The sequence below is a fragment of the Camelus bactrianus genome, chromosome 10 (assembly GCF_048773025.1).
Source record: "Camelus bactrianus isolate YW-2024 breed Bactrian camel chromosome 10, ASM4877302v1, whole genome shotgun sequence".
Taxonomy (NCBI): Eukaryota; Metazoa; Chordata; class Mammalia; order Artiodactyla; family Camelidae; genus Camelus; species Camelus bactrianus.
This window is the reverse complement of record NC_133548.1, coordinates 2329572-2350016: the sequence shown is the minus strand read 5'-3', so window position 1 is coordinate 2350016 and position 20445 is coordinate 2329572. Positions and strand designations below refer to the sequence as shown.

The 20445-nt window shown below is 52.7% G+C and overlaps 1 protein-coding gene across 4 annotated transcripts; it reads left to right on the top strand.

The window, feature by feature from the left end:
- The first annotated feature begins 1396 nt into the window (after positions 1–1396).
- Positions 1397–20279, top strand: LOC105070377 (tumor necrosis factor receptor superfamily member 26). 4 transcript variants are annotated; one of them, XM_074371501.1, is made up of 9 exons: positions 1397–1470; positions 9423–9459; positions 10750–10878; positions 11911–12025; positions 13410–13489; positions 15969–16088; positions 16587–16612; positions 17436–17693; positions 18876–20279. In XM_074371501.1, the coding sequence occupies exons 1-8, from the start codon at positions 1420–1422 to the stop codon at positions 17541–17543; spliced, it is 666 nt and encodes a 221-aa protein (XP_074227602.1). In that variant the 5' UTR covers positions 1397–1419; the 3' UTR covers positions 17544–17693; positions 18876–20279. The 4 variants fall into 4 exon arrangements, with proteins under 4 accessions (XP_074227602.1, XP_074227600.1, XP_074227599.1 ...); XM_074371499.1 differs by having other exon boundaries at positions 15969–16612; XM_074371498.1 differs by having other exon boundaries at positions 15969–17693.
- Positions 20280–20445: the final 166 nt, after the last annotated feature.

Sequence of the window (20445 nt, the reverse complement as noted above, 5' to 3'; positions counted from 1 at the left end):
CAGAATTCTCTTTATGACCTGGGCATGCTAAGAACTATTCTAAGTCAACAAAGAAAAGAAAGCTGGGTGGGCACAATCCCAGGGAAACAGGTGGCCAGTGCACAGAGAGGTGGTTGCCAGAGTGTCCTGTGGCACCTCCACGTACTAAAAACCTGGATGTAGTTTCTGGGTTCATCAGGTCAACTGTTGGGTGTTGAGATGCCGGTGGGGCCATCTAGGAGGGTGTGGGGTGCAGAGCTGTGCCTCTCACCCCACCCCCACTCAGCACGCCCCCCACCTGCACCACCAACCCTGTGCCTGGCTTGGCTCCCAGGGTATGTGGGCAGGACGAGGACAGGGCAGCTGAACTGGGAGACAGGAAGCTCAGGAGGGCACGTGCCCTGGCCCCACCCCACCTTCCAGAAGCCCTAGAGCAGCAGGAGCAAGTTAGAGGCGGGGCACTTCCCCGGGGACATGACATCACCTCACTGGCACTCGTCACCTCCTGGGGTGACCTGCCAGCAGCTTGTAGTAGGAAGAATTTCTAGCAGAAGGGACCTGGGTCCCGGGCGGGGCTCAGAGACTGGAGCAGCCCACCGGCCCCTCCTGGAGTGTGGGGCTTCCGTGGGGGGTGGCATGGAGGAGGCTTAGGAGACTAAGGGGACTGGAGCTCCCTGTTCACCTGCGGGGGCTGTAACCCGTCCCCCCCCACAAAGAGGGGTCTCCTCCCCTGGAATCCCTCTCATCAGCCTGTGAGTGAAAAATGTTGTCACATCTGTAAACAAAGGACGTTGCAGCCACCAAGTCACCACAGGTGTCCCCAGTGATGCTGAGCCCTGAGGGAGCACAGGACAGAGTCAAAGGGGCTGCCCCCTGCCGAGCCCTCAGCCACTGCAGTCGGCCTCCCAGAGGTGCCCCCGCCCCGAGGGGACTCAGGATGGGGAGCACAGGACACGGCCCTGGACAGCCAGGGCTTCCATCTGAGAACGATGTCAGGGAGCCCGACCTTAGGACCTTCCCAGACCCAGAGAGGCGTTCGGCTCCCTAACCTGAGGTAGCTGGTTTTCCTTCGTTGACAGGAGCCTTTTGAAGCTCTGACTGCCTGGGCTTTGTTGCAAAAACTCCTGTATGTGCTGGCTCTTCTCTTACCTCTGTGGACAGCCCCTCCGCTGTTCTGAGAGGCTGTCTCCTGTGGGAGCGGAGGGGAGCGGCGGGTTAGCGGAAGCATGGGGTCTGGGAGGGGCGGGCCTGCGGGGCGGGCCTGCGGGGCGGGCACATCCAGGCGGGGACGGGCAGGGCCAATAAACGCGAGGCTCGCTTAAGCTGCGTTTCGGAAAGCCAATCAAAACTTTGTACTAGGCTCCGGGAGGGGGGCAGTCGCCCAGGTCTATTTATAGTCGGCTGCTGCCACAGAGCTTGCTCATTCGACCTCCCCGCGACATGACTTGGTGGCTTCTGGTCGTCGTGTTGCCGTTGCTGCTCCTGGCGCAGGTGGGACGGCTGGGCGGCGGGGCTCGGGGGCTGCGGCGGGGGGCTCCGGGGAGGGAGGATCCTGGGGGCCGGGAGGCGGCTGTGCCGGGGCGCGCGTCCCGAGTGAAGCTGACGCCGGCGGCGTGATGGTCACGGCAAGACTAGGATCAAGTCTGAGTGCTGGAGTCACAGGGGAAACACTCAGCATCCTGCACCCGGATCCCGACCCCGAGCGGGTGGCAGCGGGGATTTTCCCCCACTCCGCTCAGCCCGAGGCCGGGCGGAGGCCACAGCACCCCCTCGGCCACCAGTAGAGCCCCGGGGAGCCGGCGGACGAGCGGGCGGAGTTGGCTGCGGGGAGCGCGGGAGGGAGCCGGCGGAGCGGGCGGAGGGGGACGGCAAGCAGATTTAGCGAAGGGGTGAGGGGCGGGGGGGCGGGGGGGCGGGGGGAAATGTGCGGAGCGAGAGGAATGAATGGAGAGGGAGTCGGCAGAGGCCTGCTCCCGGCGCGGGGCGGGACGGAGGGCGGCGGGCGGCGCAGGAGCCGGCGGACGAGCGGGCGGAGTTGGGAGCGGGGAGCGGAGCCGGCGGGGATTGGGGGTGTGCGGAGCTCGGGGAGAAGTTCCTGGAACGCCGGGAGGGCGCGGACCACAGAACCCGCAGCGGGGCCGGCGGGGATGGCGGGCGGGGCAGACGGGGCTGGAGGATACTTGCGGACGCGACCGAGGAGCCGGCGGAACGCGGGGCGGCGGCGGCGGGCGGCGGCGGGGTCCGGGGGCCACCGCTGACCGGGGCCGCCCCCACACCGCTGGGGGGTGAAGGCCGGGGCTGGGCGGCGTGGGCAGCCGCGGGGACAGCGCGCACAGCCCCGGACACCGCTGCTCTCCCCTCAGCCTGGACAGGGTCACGCTAGTATAGCGCTAGAAACCAGTTCTCGTATCGATTTCAGTCTGGAGGGTGACCGAGCGCGCTGCTTCTCTGGGGGTGACCACCCGGCGCCTGCGGAGACGTCCGCTGGTGGCGGGTCTGTTTAGCGCAATCTCTATGGACCTGACCGACAATGAGCAATCACCATGACTAATCGGGGACCCGGGAACTTCTTCCGGGAGCCTGAATGAAAATAAGTTTAGTTTTTGTTTTGTTTTGTTTTGTTTTTGTAGGGCGAAGAAAATTAATTGTTCTTTTAAGTGGAAGTCCTGGGGATTGAACCCAGGACCTCGTGCATGCTAAGCACGCATTCTACCACTTAAAGCTCACATTTTTGAAGAAGTCCGGTTTATCACTTTGTCTTCTACGGACTGTGCTTTCGGTTTGCGATCTAAGGATGCTGTTGTGTCCAACGGCACAAAGCCTTCCCCCTAGGTTTTCTTCTAGGATTTTTATAGTGTTAAGTTTTACATTGAGGCCTATGATCCATTCTGAGTCAGTTTGGGTATACGATGAAACAAGTGTGGCTCCAGCTCCATTTGTTCATAGGTCAGGACCCATTTGTTCCCACACCGTGTACTGAGAAGGCTGTCCTTTGTCCACTATGTTGCCCTGGGCCTTTGTCACAGTCAGGTGTCCATATATGTGTGTAGGATTAGTTCTGGTCGGTGACAGACCATTTTGAAGCCGGACTTCCTGCAACACCAAATACCTCCAACCTGCCATGTCCCCTCGGCCCGAGCTCAGCAGCCCCCAGCATGGGTCGTCTCTTTGTTAGTGAGTTGTAGGAACTCTTTATATATTCTAGATAGGAGTCCTTTATCAGAGATGGGATTTGCAAATATTTTCTCCCACTCTGTGGGGTATCTTTCACTTCCTTGATAGTATCCTCTGAAGCACAAAAGGATTCCATTTTTATAAAGTCCAGTTTATCAATTTTTTTTTCTTTTGTGTTCTCTGCTTTTGGTGTTATATCTGAGAGTCCTTTGCAAAGTCCAAGGTCATGAAGATTTACTGCTCCATTTTCTTCTAAGAGTTTTGTCATTTTCGCTCTTACACTAGGTGTTTGATCCATTAGAAACGTTATTGATGTGAAGTTTACGTAACATAAAATTAGCCATGTTCAAGTGAACTATTCAGTGGCATTTAGTGTATTCACAACGATGCTCAGGCACCACCACTGTCTACTCCCAATATTTTTCTCCCTCCCAAATAAAACTCTGTATCCAATAAGCAGCCAGTTAGTCCCCATCCCCTTTTCACAACAGTGACTGGCAGGCACCAATCTGCTGTCTGTTTCTGCAGACTTACCTATTACAGGGATTTCATATAGATGGAATCATACAATACGTGACCTTTTCTGTCTGACTTCACTTAGTGTATTTTGAGGTTCATTGACAAATGTAGCAGATACCAGTGCTTCATTCTTACTCATGGTGAAGTAATATTCCATTGTATGGATGTACTATCGTCGGTTTATCCGCTCCTTAGTTGAACGACATAGGGATTATTTCCAGCTTTTGGCTATTCTCACACTGCTCCTTTGAACATCTGTGGGGAAGTGCTGTGGGGCACGTTTGTGTGAGCCCCTGTCTGCAGCTCTCTGGGGGGTGGGCCTCGGAGGAGAGCTGCTGCGCATATGATCACTCCAGGCACTTTTCTGAGGACCCACCAACTTTGTGTTGATATGGTGGATCACATGAAGGGACATTTGGATGTCAAGTCAACATTCCCGGGAAAAATTCCACTAGGTCACGAGGTGTAATTGTTTTGATGTGTTATAGATATGATTTACTAACATTTTCTTGAGGATTTTTGAGTGCGTGTTCGTAAGCATGACTGGTCTGCAGTTTTTGGTGATGTCTCTGTCTGGTTTTGGTATCAGAGTAATTCGGGCCTCATGGAATATGTTGGAAAGTGTCCCCTCATCTTCTATTTTAGGAGGAGTTTGTGAAGAATTAGGTGATTTCTTCATTTGGGGTGAAATTCAGCAGCGAAGCCACCTTCTGCCTTTTCCTCGTGGGCACCGTTTTGATTACTACTTCAGTCTCCTCGCTTGCTACAAGTCTGTTCCCATTGTTCCTTCTTCTTGGGTGTGTCCCTCTAGGAATTTATCCACTTCACATACTGTCAGGACCTTTCACTGTCCCTGTGGCTAACGTCAAGGGACTAGAGCGCACAGTCTACTTTCAGAGAATCTCTGTCCTGAGACACATCACTTGCGGATAATGAGGCTCAGGCTCACAGCTGGATGTCCACGTGCGGTGTCCCTGGGCGGGGTGGGGGGTCGCCTAGTGACTGGGTTCGGGTGAAGTCCAGTTTGTGTGTCTGTGCCTTTGTTGCCTGTGCCTCTGGTGTCACGTCCAAGAAGTCATTGCCGGGAAGCTTTTCCACTATTTTCTTCTAGGAGTTTTGTCATTTTCAGTCCTGCTTTTCGGTCTTTGATCCGTTTTCAGTTCCTTTTTGTGTGTGCTATAGGGCCAGGGGGCAACTTCATGTTTCTGCACGTGGGTATCCAGTTTTCTGAGTATCATTTGTTACAAAGCCTGTCCTTTCCTTGTAGAATGGTCCTGGTATTCTTGTCAAAAACGATCTGACCGCATATGTAAGGGTTTGTTTGGGGGCTGGCTCTTCTGTTGTGTACCACACTCTTTCGCTTTCTGCTGAGTTTTGAAATCAGGCGGTGTAAGTCTTCCAACTTTGTTCTTCTTTTCAGGATTGTTGTGGCTATTTGGGGTCCGTTGAGAGTCCATGTAAATTAGGGGATGGATTTTTCTTTGTACAAAGAATATCATTGGGAATGTGATGGGGACTGCATTGCATCTGAGAGCTTTTTGTGTAGTCTTAACATCTTAGCAATATTAAGTCATCCCACAAATGAACATGGGGTGTCTTTGCACTTCTCTGGGTTTTCTTTAAGCACTGTTTTATAGTTTTCAGTTTACATCTTTCACCTTCCTGCCTCAGTTAATTCCTAAGTATTTTAATCATTTTAATGCTGTTGTAAGTAGATTTGGCTTTTTCATTTCTTTTTTGAACTGTTCATTGTTAATATATAGAAATGTAACTAATTTTTGTGTTGATTTTGTGTCCTGTAGTTTTGCCAAATTTATTAATTCTAACAGGTTGTGGGGTTTTGTTTTTTTTTTTTTTTTTTTGGTGGAATTCTATTGTTTTTTGCATATAAGATCATGTTATCTGCGAACAGAGATCTTTTGATTTCTTCCTTTCCTATTTGGGTGGCTTTTATTTCTTTTTCTTACCTAATTATTCTGGCTAGAAATTCTAATAGTATGTTCAATAAAATTTTGAAGACCAGTATCCTCGTTCCTGATCTGAGAGGGAAATATGCCGTCTTCCCTGTAAAGGATGATGTTAGCTGAGGGTTTTCACTTATGACCTTTATTGTCTTGAGTGTGTTTCTTTCTCTTCCTAGTGTGTGGAGTGCTTTTATAATGGAATAATATTGAATTTTGCCAAATGCTTTTCCCTGTTGACCGCGATGATCACGTGCAGCTTTCCTTCATTTTGTTGCTGTTCTGCATTATTTTACAGTGATTGATGTTTCGTACTGAACCATCTGTGTATTCCAGGAACAAGGCCCAGTCGGTCACGGGGTATAATCCCTTTAGCATGCAGGTGAATTTTGTTTGCTCTTTTGTTGAGGTTGTTTGCATCACTATTCATAAGGAGTGGTTGTCTGAGGTTTTCTTGTCATGTCTTTGTCTGGCTTTGGGTGCTGCTGGCCTCACAGAATGACTTTGAAAGTGCTCCTCTCTCTTCAATTTTGGGGGAAGAGAGAAGGGTTTTGTGTTCTTCTTTAAATGTTTGATAGAATTTACCAATAAAGCCATCTAATCCAGGGCTTTTCTTTCTTGTTTGTTGCAGACTCTTTTCCATTAAAAGTTATCACAGGGCCTTGAGTTATTGTGTAGTGTCCTTTTATTTCAAAGAAACTCACTTTAGCTTTTCTTCTAGGACAAGTCTAATGGCTACAAACTCCCAGCTTTGCTGAATGTAGAGTTCTAGGGTTACAGTTTTTCCTGTTAGCATCATGATTATAGCAACCCATCGCCTATCACCTGGTACCCAAGGTTTCCAATGAGAAATCTGATAATCTTATTGAGAATTTCTATCATTTCTGTCTTGCTGTTTTAAAGATTCTCTTTTTGTCTTTGGACAATTTGAGTATGTGTCTCAACAGAAATCTCTTTGACTTTGTCATACATCGAATTTGATTGGCTTCCTGGATTTATAGATTCAAGTCTTGCATCAAATCAAATGTTGCAGGCCATTATTTCTTCAAATAACCTCTCTGCCCCTTTCTCTCTCTCCTTTCTTCTCTGGGGCTCCCGCAATGCACAGAGTGGCCCACCTGACAGTACCCTTTTGGTCCCTTAAGTGCTGTCCACCTTTCTTTAATGTTTTTTATTCCTGTTCCTCAGACTCAGTCATTTCAGATGTCTTATCTTCATGTTCTCTGATCTTTCCTCTGCCTGCTCAAATTTGCTTATGAATCCCTCTAGTGGATTTTCCATTTCAGCTACTGTGCTGTTGAACTCCAGATTCTCTTTTTCGTTTCCTCTCTCTATATTGATTTCTTTGCATTGTTCCTGTATCACTCTCCTGACTTCGTGTCTTCCTTTAGTTCTTGGAGCATCTTTATGACAGTATTTTAGAGTTTTGTCTAGTAAGTCTGCCATCCGGCCTTCGTGTGGAATGTTTTCTGTCAGTTTGGTTTTTTACTTTGAATAGGCCATACTTTCCTGTTTCTTCATGTCTTGTGATTTTTTCTTTTTCTTTAAAACAGAGGACTGACATTGATGGGTCTGCAGACCACCTTCAGATTATGCCAGCTGTCCCACTGATGTCCTTGAGGAAAGCTGGAGTGCTGCCTCAGTCTCTTTTTCTCTCCCACAGCCTTAACACTGTGGAAGAGCACTGACCAATCATTTAAGAGATTGTTCCTCAGTTTGGGTTTGTCTGATGGCTTCTCATTTTCAGTGAAAACACCACCTAAGTGACATTGTGTTTTTTACAGCTTAGTTCAGTTAGTGTCTGCTAGGCTTGCTCACTTTAAGTTCACTTCTTTTCCTGATGTAATTACCAAGTATCTTATGGGGAGTTGCTTTCAAACTATGTAAATGTTCTGTGTTACATTTACTACCGTTAACACCTGTTGATGATTCTTGCGTGAAACAGTTGTTGCTGTGGTGTTTGCAAACTAGACTTTCTTGTTTAAAGTTATCTAAGTATGTTTTTCTGTTACATTTTGCTTCATTTTTCCCAAGGTAAAATACAACATAAAAGCAATGAAAAGGTAAAAATAGAATTTACTCACTTTTGCACTGAAGGGAGAAGCAGGAATCTGGGAGGACCGGGGGCATGAGGAAAGCAGAAGCCAGAAATGAAAGGGAGAAAGGAACCAGAGGGAAAGCGTGATACCACGAACACAGAACACGCTGGTGCAGATGGACTGAGGGTAGTAATCCCACATGCACAGATAAGTGAAACTCACTCGTGGATTATCAGGTTGAATTAGAAAGGAAAGTCCAGCACTGTGGCGTTGGTAAGGGCTATCCCTGAAGGGCAGGAGTGCAGCACGTAGACGGCCATGCAGAGCACGGCAGCCTGCGGCATGCGCAAGGCTGGGCACAGAGGTACCAGGCAGGGTCTCACTGTCACGTGGAAGGGCGTGCAGGCCGCAAAGCCCCAGTGGGGAGGAGCAGTGCGCAGCCTGCTGCTCGGGGGAAGAAAATAATAACTGAGTCCTGTATTTGCAACACTTCCGTTCTATAAAGTCACTCTGAGCACAGAATTAGCCAACGCTGACCACGGCCTATAGAGACGGGCAAGGTGAGTTCCCTGGGAGCTTCTAGCTGCAGCATTTTCACCAGCCTGTCAGTATAGAATCTGGTTTTATGAGTGTTTCTGTTTAAAGACACCTGACTTAATATGTAGTTAATTCAGTGTAAGTCGTTCCTGCACAAAGTTTATTCAATGTACCTGTTTTTCATCACATGTGTGTAAAACACGTCACAGTCTTCTTGTGCTTCAGAATCCCAGGCAGCACACCCACACTGCACTAGGGACCGTTTTAAACAGCAAAATCACCAACAACACAAAACTATGAAAAACTGGCTGCAGAAGGGACACTGCACTCTGAGAGCTGACATAAGAAGGCGGCATCACCTTGGTCGGCCTCAGCTAGGAACGTGTATGTCGGGAATGGAGGCTCTTGCCACTCTGCCCGTGTCTAAGAAAGCACCACGAGTCTCAACTCTGGGGTCACAAATAAATGTTAGCACGTAAGCGAGTTCAAAAATAACAGAATTCATCAAATAATGAGGATCGACTGTCCTAGTGAAACAACATGACACATATGTAAACAATAACGCAGCCTCAAAATACAAAAGGCAAAAATTGACGTCATTGCTTGATGTACTCTCCAAGTCTACAAACTTACTAGGAGGTTTTAATATACCTCAGAACCAACAAATGGAGCAGAAAAAAGCAGTAATTATATACAAATATTGAGACCACATAACAGGTTTCTGTGTATGTGCACATGTTCACACACACAGTGATGTACACACTCAGGTACACATAGATCAGCTCAGATCCCTGTGCCCACACATAGACAGTATCTTTTCCTGATAAAATGTATATGCAACTGCATAAAAAAATCAACTATCTACTAGAAAGAAACAAAAGACTCACTAAATTTTGAAGGATCCCTACCCCAAAGGATCTAGTTCTGACCTTGCAAATAGACTAGATGTCAGCCATTGGGATAGATTACAAAGACACATGCATTTGGGAGCTAAAGGACATATTCCCCCTGGATGATCCTGCTCGGTATAGCGAGTGGAACAGCAGAGAGATCAAGGAGACGTTCCCATGTGTGATCCTCCTACGAAGCCCACCCGCCACGACGGAGGCAGGGCTCTGGGCTGGCGGGTGGCTGGCACTCCCTGCTCGAGCCTGTGTGCTTCCACCAGGAGCACAGGCCGCCCTGATAATGCCAGTCTCCTTTCTGATTGAAGGTGACCATGACAACAAGGGAGACCCTGTGTGACCCAGGTGAGTACAAGGGTACGAGCCTCTGCCTCTGCTATAAACTCTGTCCAGCTGGTGAGTCCAGGATGACTTCCAGGGCCTTCTGGGACAGACCTCCTACCTCGGAGAAGGGAGCTGTTGGACCCTTTGAGCAGAGCTGGGGGGAGCACCTGCTGTCTCTGGGTGAGAGGGCCTCTCCTTGGCAGCCGTCCAGTGCCCCACCCCTGCACCCACTTTGGGGGCTCTTGTGGGAACAGCGGGGTTGTGTGCTGGTTTTGACGAGGATGAGGCGTGTTCAGCAGGGCTTGGGGGACAGAAGTGGGGTGCATGCCCGGGCTGGACAGGCCCAGCTTCCTCCTGTCAGGAGGGCAACAGTGGGCACCCAAGGGCGGGAAGTTTCTAGTGGGGAGGTGCCCGCCACCACTGCCTCATGCACAAATCCATCCATTCTCGTGAGGATGCTCTGAAGTCAGAACCCACCCCATTCCCGGCTCTACCGCACCTCCTGGCCAAGTGCTGCATAACACCTGGGCCTTTGTGGGGACCGTGGTCCCAGGCCCACGGCCCACATGCCGGTGAGACTCACCATCCCGCACCCCAGCGACACACGCAGACAGCATGCTCCCACAATCAGGGAAGCTGCCTTCTCGCTCTCCCATTGTAAGGGGCCAGCCGCACACCTGTGCCCTCGCACTCTGCGCCACCCACTCAGATACCTGCACACGTGCCTCGTTTTATCCACAACCTGTGCCTTCTCGGGGCTCCTGTTTCAGACACCAGGCCCCAAACCCCTGGACCACTGAGCCCCGCCACTCCCCACACACCTGGACACGCACGCCATACATCTGTACACATGCCCACCTGTGCACGCACACACACACACACACACACACACACACACACTTACACAAAGCACATTTAGGAAGGAATGAGACAGAATTGGTCTGACGTGGTATCTGGTGAACTCTGCCCTGGAAGGGTGTGAGTTGGCTCCGTGCCAGTCTTGGCCGAAGGTGAGCACGGGGCCAGGGGGAGCTGCTGAGTCTGCTGGGCTGAGGGTGAGGGATTCCAGTCCTGCCAGGCCAGCTCTAGCACCCACACACTCCAGGGCACCGAGGGGCGGTACAGGTTTCCGGTTCCTGGGACACAGGCAGCCCCAGATCAATCCAGAATGTTCCAAGGAGGCAAGAGGGGTGGTCCTGTGCAAGGGATCCGGCCCCAAACCTTCTCAAGGACAGGCCTCACAGACTGAGCACGTCTGGGGCAGAACAGGATGGCCCTGGGCCCCCACCTCCCCTTTGTCCCCCCTCACAGGCTACTACCTCACCGAGCAGTTCCAGGAGGGCCGCAGCGTCAGAGCGTGCAGGAAGTGTGAGTCTGGGACGTTCAGGTCCCACCCCAGTGCGGAGACCAGCTGCGTGCACTGCGCCCTCTGCCGGGACGGTAAGTGGCGGCGGTCGGGCAGACGTGCTGTGGCGACACGCCTGGGGGGCCTCCCCAAAGGAAAAGGTCCCAGCTGGACACGGTGATGGAGCTGCTGGGGCAGCTGGGACAGAGCGCTGGTTTTCGTCACCATGGTGTGTGTACCGGCTAAAGACTCCACGTGCAGGCCGTTAAGATCTCAGAGCTGCTGGACGTACGACAGACGACAGGCAGAAGTTCTGAAACTGTATCAGCAACAAAGCGCCTCTAAACGTGTGTTTTAAACATCTGCATTCACCAAAATGACCCCAGAAAAGATACTTTAAGGAAATCTCAATCTGCCAAGTAATGCCGTGAGATTGTAAGCAAGGAGACTCCATGCGCTAAGACTGTCCACTTTCCACGGACAGATTCTTAGATTTTGCGCATTCCCGGTGAAAATCCCAACAGGGTGCGCCAGCGCCTCGTGCAGTGCACCTTAAGCATGCACAGGTTTGTTTTAGGTATTTTGGGAGGCGGGTAATTAGGTTTACTGATTAATTTATTTTTAGAGGAGGTACTGGGGATTGAACCCAGGACCAAGAAAAAAGTCTCAACAGGTGTCTTTGTGAAACTTGGTGAAGTGACAATTAGGAGACTCTGCAGGTTAAGTTAGAGACAGCTAAGCCAAGTGATGCTCGGTCAGCGGTGGACAGGGGGCCAGTGGAAACCGTCCCACGGGGCGAGAAGTAGGGTGTGGCACCGTGACCGTGCCGTTCACAAACCTGCTGGGATGGGTCATTCAATGTCACACGGAGTGGTGGCCTTTTCTCCGTGGGGCAGACAAGATGGACAGAATGATTTGAGGTCATTTCTGAGGATGTGGCCCTGTCCCCCCAGCACAGATAGATGGCAGGGGCACCACTGGCCCCTACGCAGACAGTCCGGGTTGCAGGGAACAAGGTCTGGCTGTTACCTCTCCATCCCTGCTGAGAAGGGAGGGCGCGGGCAGCTTTGGGCGTCCACAGACAGGGTCCTGGCCCTGGTGACTGACCCCCATCTTCCCTCCAGCAGATCAGGAGGTGGTGACTGAGTGCTCCCCGACCTCCGACCGGCAGTGCCAGTGCAAGGAGGGTCACTTCTACTGCGACTCGGGGAGCTGCACAGAGAGCTGCTTCCGCTGTAAAAGGTCCAGCCTCGGGGGCCCGGGCCTGCGTCCCCTCCCCCACTCACTGCCTGTTGCGCTTTGGGTCACTCATGTTGCCGCCCCCTCCCAGACCCCCATTTTCACATCTGTCAAGTGGGGCTAATGGTAGCACCTGCCCCAGGGAGGGGTCCTGAAGATTAAGTCAGCACATCGCCTGGGCTGCTTGACGTCAGGGTTCCTTCATTCACTCCTTCGTTTACAAATGAGTATGAGCCCTACTGGGGCCTGCAGGCCTAGCACCCACCTGGCGCCCCCAGCCATGGTGGAGCCCATCTGAACACACACTCGGGGGCAGAGAGGGGACAGAGGGGCTACTGGAGACAGTCGCTACAGCAGAGGCCCAAGGAGGGAGGGAAGGTTCCGGGGAAAGTGAGCAGTGGGCAGAGACAACGACCGTGCTGTGCCCTGGGGCCTGAGTTTCCCAAAAACCCACTGAGGTGTGTTCTTTCACAGCTCGGGAGACCAGAGGTCTGAAACCACGGTGTTAGCCGGGCCCTGCTCCCTCTGCAGGCGCTCCGTCACTTCCTGCTGCTTTCCACGTTGCTGGCAGTCCTGGGCTCTCCTTGGCTTGTAGACACATCACTTGTGTCTCTGCTCCTACCTTCAAGTGGTCTTCTCCGTTCTCAAGTGTGTCTGTGTCCCTTGTCTTTACATGGCCTTGCCTCTGTCTGCATGCAGTTTCCCTCTTATGAGGACATTGGTCATTGATTCAGATCCAGCCTGATCCAGTATGACCTTGTCTCCACACAATTACAGCTGCAAAGACTCTATTGCCAAAGAAGGTCGCATTCTGTGGTCCCAGGCTGGCGTGGATTCAGTGAGGCTACTGGGGGAGACATTGACAGTGGTGAAGCCACTAGCACAATAGTTCAAATAGTTCAATTTGTAGACTCTTAACTGCAACTCAAGACCATGTTGAACGATTGGCTCTTGAACCTGACAAGTCCAAAGTAAGGGCTGCCTTCAGGTCTGGTTTGATCAGGGCTCTGGCGTCTCTGGACTTGCTTCCCTGTCCCCTTCTCCATGAGCTTCTTCTTTAGGCTGATTTCCCTCTTGGTAGAGAGATGGCTACAACAGGTCCAATCCTCATAGCCACACACAGCTCTGTTCAGGAATAGAGACAGAGGGAGCCCCCCCCCCCCACCGTGTATCACAGCGAATGCCCAAGCTTCCTTCTCATTGAGCCCCCTTTGGGCAGGATAGCCTGGGAAATGCCAGGACACTGATTACCTGCTGCCTGGTGGGCCAGCCCAGGAGACGGGGCTGGTCCCTCTGGCCCCTGGCCTGTGGGTGGTGAGAAGGACGCTTGGGGGCGGGTGTGGGCAGGGAGAAGACGTGCTCAGGGATTCTTTGCTCTCCCTCTCAGATGTGAAGGCAGCACCGTCCTTCATCCATGCAATGCCACCAGGGATACAGTTTGTGCCACAGAAAGTAATCCAAAGCCAGGTAAGAGTCCAATTCCATCTCGTCAATCCATAAAGGCACAAAGTTAAGGCTGTGTGGGCCCTGAGATCCCTGCCGTCACAACTCAGCTCTGCTGCTGCGGAAGAAGCTGGAAGCTGTGAGCAAACAGGTGCTCAGCTGCGTGTGAACAAAACTTCACGCACAGAAGTAGGCAGTGGGCCGGACTGGACTGGCAGGTCACTATTCAAGGGCCCCTGTCCTGAATAAACGAATAGGATCGTTGGGGACAAGCTGCAGCCTCCTCATCCTTGCTGCCCAAGTCGGGCCGTGTAGGGTCAGGCTGAGCCGCCCCGGCCTGACCAGGTAGCTCCTGGGTGTCATCCTGCCCCCCGTTCACAGGGAGCAAGGGGAGCAGAGCGGCTGGGCTGGCCAGGGCAGCATCTTTCTCCCCCTGCAGGTGGCGCACTCCATCCCCCGTCCTCCTCTCCCGACATCCCGACGTCCTGACATGCCAGGTCCCTGCCCTCCTGGGACTCTCCCAATGGGCCTTGAGGACATGAGGTTGGGCACCAGCCAGGCGCGGACAGGATGCTCCTGTGTTAGTGTCTGTGGGAGAGTCTCGCCCGTTTTTTTTTTTTAAAGATTTTTCTTTTTAATTGAAGTATAGTCGGTTACAATGTGTCAGTTTCTGGTGTACAGCACAGTGTTTCAGTCATCCGTATTCCTGCATGTTCGTCTCCAGATTCTTTTTCATTATAGGCTATTACAAGATATTGAATGTAGCTCCCTGTGCTGAAGAGCAGAAACTTGTTACTTTTATATATAGTAGTTAGTATCTGCAAGTCTCGAACTCCCCATTTCTCCTTTCCCACCCCTTCCCCCCGGGAACCATGTTTGTTTTCTATGTCTGTGAGTCTGTTTCTGTTTTGTAAATAAGTTCATTTGTGTCCTTTTTTTTTTTTTTAGACTGTCACCCATTTTCATATTGGGTTGTCTAGGGGTTTTTTTTTTTTCGTCTTTGGTGATTATTTATCACTTGGGACATGAGCCCTTTGCATTGGAAATCTCTCCCCCATCTGCCAGGTGCCCCTTTATTCACTTCGCGGGGTCGCTTGTGGACAGAGGCCCTGCATGTTAGTGTGGTTGAGTTTGTCACCGTTTTCCTGATTTGAGAAATGTTTGCTCACCCGGTAGAGACATTCTGTCGCGTGACCTGCCAGCAGCTGCATGGTCTTACCTTTCTCGTTTCATTCTGCACGACCCTGGAGTTAGGTTGGCATGGTGTGAGGTAGGGGTCGGCGTTAGGTGGGTTTTTTCCCAAGTGCGTGAAAGGATGACCCAGGTGGTGTTGAGGACCATCCCTTCCCCGCTCTCCGGGTTCCTGGGTTGTAACTGAGCAGCCGTCTGGGCGTCCTCTCTGTTCCGGGACCAGTGCCACCTTCATGCCCCCTTGCCTCCTTCCTTGGACTCGGCACATCCGTTTACGTTTCAGAATTGGCTGGTTGATTCCTTTTTTTTTTTTAATTGAAGTACAGTCTGTTTACCCTGTTGTGTTAATTTCCGGTGTGCTGCATAGTGATTCCTTTATACATATGTATACATCCTTTTTCATTTTCTTTATCCTTATAGGTTATGACAAGATATTGAACGTAGTTCCCTGTGCTAGACAGTAGGACCTTGTTGTTTATCTATTTTATATATAGTAGTTTATATATCTGCAAATCCCAAACCCCCAGTTTATCCCTGCCCACCTTGATTTCCTTTTGGTTTCAATAACATGTAAAGACATTTAAAGGCTATTTCAACACCAGAAAAGAAGAGAGAATTAGAAAGGGCCTAATTTGAGAATAAAGAAAAGCCTTTAAGTAGGATGGTGGCACCGCATGAAAGATTCACTCCACTGTCCTCTGTCCTTCAACAGGTGACATCAGGGTGGCTGAGCGTCCACAGCCCTGATGGGCCTCCCCTGCCCCCCCATATCTGTGTGTCCAGGGCTCCTGGGGGTGCTGAGAGCCCCCCAGGGTGAGACAGACACACCCTAGTGGTCACGCCAGACATGTCCCCAGGGTGGACCCGGCCCTGTCCCTTGAGCCACCGTGGCCAGGCCTTGCTCCAATCAGGACGGGCCATCCACTCCCTCCTCCCAGCCTCCTCCTCCAGGCCCTGCCTCCTGCTGCTCATGGAGTATGTCCGGCAGCTGCGACCACCTGCACCTGAGCCCCTTACTGGGACGCCAGGGCCCCTTGTCGCTCTTCCAGTGGCTCAGACCTCCTGCTGCTTCCGAGGACCTGAGCGGGACCTCCCAGCCTCTGAGCCCAGGGTCTTGTCTGAGCAGAAGGATCAGCCTGTCCTGCCTTCTGCTGGAGCGGTTCACAGCGATGGTCGGCTTGGGAGCACTTTGGGGCCTGCAGAAGGCAATGCTGCCACCCATCCCAGAGAGGGACTCTCCTCCGGCACGTCACTGAGATGAGGAGAGCGTGTCTGACTCTGTGACAGCATTCTCTCCTCTGCGTCTTTCCAGGAACCTCAAGCTGTTCGTGGCCACTACTTGTGGTCCTCGCCCTCACCCTCGCCTTCGCCATCAATGCCTTCATCCTCATCCCCTGCATTCGCACCATCCTTCACAACCATAGCAAAAAAGGTAATCATGGTCACATCAATCCTGGAGAAAACAAGATCACAGCTGCATCGGGAGCTCAGGAACGGGGGACTGGGGCTCGTGGTTCCTCATGGGAGGGGGGCGTCTCATTTGAAACACAGCTACACTCACTTTCTAACTCGGGGGCCTTTCATGCCTCTGATCTCGGGGCCACCTGCTTCGGGCTCCCGGACACACAGGACTTAAGACCAGGATCTCAGGTCAGCTGGTTGGAGACAGGGTGTCCAGGGTGCCCTGTCCGGGAAGCAGGGAGAGACTGGTGCTGCCCGAGCCAGGGGCATCCTCAGGGAGGCAGGCCCCCAGGGGCTGGTGAAGCTCACCAGGTAAGGCCCCTCCTGCATTTTCTCAGGGGGTCATCGGTTTCTTGAAACTTTAGGACACTTTCTTTGCTGTGAGTTCAAGGCAGCTCCTCTCCCTCAGAGAAGCCACTGTAACAAGTAACATCTGTTATATTTCTTTCTCTATCTTCTTGATTTGCAGAAGATCCGAATGAGCCAGGCAGTCCTGTAAGTCTCCCCCTGGGGTTTGTCCAGTGGGGCCCCGGGTGACATCTGGGGTGGGGGCAGGCGCAGGGCACCCCAGGCCTCCCACCTGCACCCGCTGCTCAGCCTGGGCCGTGGTGCCTGCACTCACTTCAGCAGAGCCCTGGGGCGTCTGTGCTGGAAGAGAACTTGAATTCTGCTGGTCGTCTGACCACGGAGAGGCAGCTGAAGCCCAGGGGACAAAGGGCTTTGTCTGGGTTTCCCAGGGCTGCAGAAACAGGTCCCCACTGACCCCAGGGCTTGAGACACTAGGAACGTACTATCCGCAGTTCTGGGGACCATGAGTCCAAAGTCAAGGGGCTGATTGGGCTGGTTTCCTGTGGGGGGCTCTGGGAGAGGGTCCTTCCTGGAAGCTTCTTTTGCTAGGGACTGGACATCCTTGGCTTGTGGACACGTCACTCCAGTTTCTGCCATCTTCGTGTGGCCTCTCACTGTGTGTCTCTGTGTCTCCAAATCTCTTTCCTTTTAAGGACAGTAGTCGTGAGATGCAGGTCCCACACTAGTCCAGTATGACCTTAGCTGCAAAGACCCTATTTCTAAATAGGCCCCATCCACAGGCACTAGGGACTGGGATGTGGGTGCCACCATATAACCCACCTCCGGCTAACTCCCCAGGGATGCTCAAGGGGTAGGTGACAGAGCAGGGGCCTGACCCCATGCCGTGTTCCTCTCTAAAATGCACAGCCCTTACTTATCTGTCAGATAGTTGGCGTTTCTCTCCCTGACAGTGACTTGGGAAAGGCCTGTGCTGCCTCCTGTCACCGGAAGAAATGACTTTGTCCCTTAGTCACCTAGAAGCAGCCAGCCCGATGCGACGCGGACGGGCCCTGAGAGGGGCCGACCAGCCCCTGGCCAGGAGACAAGACCGCTGTCGTGGGGGAGGACTCAGCCCTGACACCCCAGGCTGGGGCCAGCCCGGGGCCCTCCCATGACCCTGAGGAAAGCATGGAGCTGCAGGTGGTGGTGGTGGAAGGAAGTCCTGCAACCCCAGGGCAGACGCCAGGCCCAGGCGGAGGCGTCCCCCTCCCTCAGTAGGCTGGAGCAGGTACGTGGGCATCTGGGTGGGTCTGACTGGTGGCAGGCCCGCTGGGCGAGCTTGCTGTGTGCAGCGCTGTGTGCAGGGCCTCCTGCAGATTCCCTGGGGCTGCTCTGACAAAGCCCCACAGCTGCGGCTGGGAGGCTGGTGTTTACACAACAGACATTTATTGTCTCCTGGTTCTGGAGGCTGGAAGTCCAAGATCCAGGTGGCTGCAGGGTTGGTTCCTGCGAGGGCTGTGAGGGAGAATCTGGTCCGGGCCTCTGCCCCAGCTTCTGGTGGTTTCTGGCCATCTGTGGGGTTCCTTAGCTGGCAGAAGCATCACCCATCTCTGCCTATTTTATCTGATTGCTGGCTCGAAAACCGCCCACCGTGTACCCAGGCCTCCAACAAAACTGATGATGGCTGAACACCTTGAGGAAGTGGGCACATTGTAACCCTGCGTAGAGCAGCTGCCGTGGTGCGGCTCCAGCTACGGGAAGAAGCAGCGGGGGGAGCATTTCCTGGGTCACAACAGACCAGCAGGACGGGCGAGCCAGAGAGCTCTTTGGTTATCAGCAGGGCCTGCTCCACACATTAGCATCTTGACTGGCATGTCAACAGAATCTTCACCTGATCTAGGAATAAGACTTCCTAGTGCTGTGGGCCAAAATTAGTCATGAAATGTCTCCCAAAATATTGATCCAATTTAGGACCAAAGGGAAGCCCTGTGAATGAAAACCAGCGCCAGCCCTATCAGTAAACAAAGGACGGTGTCACCAGCCGCCGCGCCGCCCCCGTGAGCGGAGGGAACTCAGGACGCAGACAAGCAGGCAGCCTGGCCTCTGCAGTGCCCCCAGGGGTGCCCTCGAGAGGTCTCAGGATGGGAAGGAACAGGACACTGGCCCTAGACAGCTAAGCTGCAGATCAAAGGAGTGATGGCAATGAGCCCAGACCTTTCGCCTTCCCACACATAGAGAAGCACTAAATTCCTTAACCTGGGGTAGCTGGTTTTCTTTAAGTAACAGGAACCTTTTGATGTTCTGACTCCCTGGTCTTTGTGGCAAAACCCCCTATGTATCCTGGCTCCTGCCCTGCCTCTTTGGAGCAGCCCCTCAGAACCACCCGAGAGGCTGTCCCCAGGCTCGAGTCCCCAGAAAGCTGACAAATAAAACGTAACTCTCCACTTACAGCTTGTGCATTTCATTTCAGATGACAAGGACGTCCTGGAGGAGCTGGCCGGTCGCAGCCCCTCCCTGGGGCAGCCTGAGGATGTTGGGAAAGCCGCCACCTTCGTCCTTCTGTGGGCATCTCCATCACGTCCTGTCGATGCCCTGGTGCCCAGGGAGTCCGTTCCAGCCGGCCCTGAAGGAAGGGTTCCCCAGAAATCTGGGTGGACATAATCCCAGGAGACACGTGGCCAGTGGAAACCAGTTGGATTGATCCCACCTGTAGGCCTGTGAAGCTACTGAGCCCGTAAAAAGGGACACCACCACGCCTAGTGGCCCCTTGCCCGCTCCCTCCCCTTCAGGGACGGCCCTCACTCTGTCTGTGGAGTGTGTACCTGCTTTTGCTTTAACCTGAGCACCCAACTCCCACACCTCTTTCCCTGCCTTTCTCTGGCCTTACACTCTATGCAGTGTGTATCTCTCTAAAGAAATCTACCTTTACTCAACGGTGATTTGCATTTGAATTCTTTCCTGCACGAAGCAAAGGACCGACACTTGGCTCAGCCGTCCCAGGGGCTCAACTGAGATCCCCGCTTCACCCCACACCCGTTTTCCTGCATCAACAGGCCGTCCAGGAGGGCACGTGTGGGAGTGCAAATTTGGATTCTAGTGTAATGATTGCTTTTGCCAAATCATAGTCTCACCTTTCTGTATTCTCACCTTTACGTAAGGGCATAAGAAATGTATAATCAAACCCCATGCTTTCTGTATGTGTCATTATACGGATCCTTCACAGCAAAATGTCCAAGAGCACAAAAGACTGAACCCTCAGTACCGGTCACCACCTTCTCTACGGGACTGAGCTCCGCTGCCTTGAAGCTGCCGTGCCAGCAGGACCTGCCACAAACTGTCTCTGCGCCGCCGTGAAAAGCAAGAGACATGCTTTGCTCGTTCTGCTTAGCTTGAGGTCGTAGGTTCAGGGCTGCTTGTGCTCATGGAAAGTCACAGCTCGTCCCCTGCCCTAACGGGCAGGATGTGCTTCGCTCATCAGGCGCAGGCGGATAGCGCGGGCCGCTCCTGCTCACGGAAGGCAGTGGCTGACCCTCAGCTGGGGACAGTGGGGCGGCTTCGCGAGCTGAGACGGTTTCTGACCATCATACGGAGACCCTGTGGCGGGCTGGGTTTTCATTATAAATTATTTGGAACACTGTAACCTTGCTCATGATTCTTTGAGGCTTAAAATAACCATTCGTACTGTCAATATTGTAACCTTCTCTCTAAGTATAAATTAAGGTTATGCTTCTGTTTTCCATGAACTGAGACTGCTGGCCCGCATCCCTGCACGCGCACGGCGCCCCTCACTCGCTGCTGTGACGCATGTCACTTTGACCCTCTGTCTGACTGTTCCCAATAAATGCAAGCGCTCTGGAGGCGCTCGGGGAGTTGGTCTCCGCCTCCCTGTCACTCTCCTGACTTTATCCATAAAGTCGTGAGTAATTTCGTTCTTCCGTGGTGGGACTTGACGGACAAAACCCATGGCGAACAGAACACACAGACACGTGCCCTGGCCCCACCCAGCCTTCTAGAAGCCCCAGAGTGGCAGGAGCAAGTTA

Bases quoted from the DNA above. Each gene is read 5' to 3' on its own strand.
- LOC105070377 (XM_074371499.1), top strand. From the start codon at position 1,420: ATGACTTGGTGGCTTCTGGTCGTCGTGTTGCCGTTGCTGCTCCTGGCG. The intron at 10,879-11,910 runs GTAAGTGGCGGC...TCCCTCCAGCAG, and splicing joins CTGCGCCCTCTGCCGGGACG to ATCAGGAGGTGGTGACTGAG. The intron at 12,026-13,409 runs GTCCAGCCTCGG...TCTCCCTCTCAG, and splicing joins AGCTGCTTCCGCTGTAAAAG to ATGTGAAGGCAGCACCGTCC.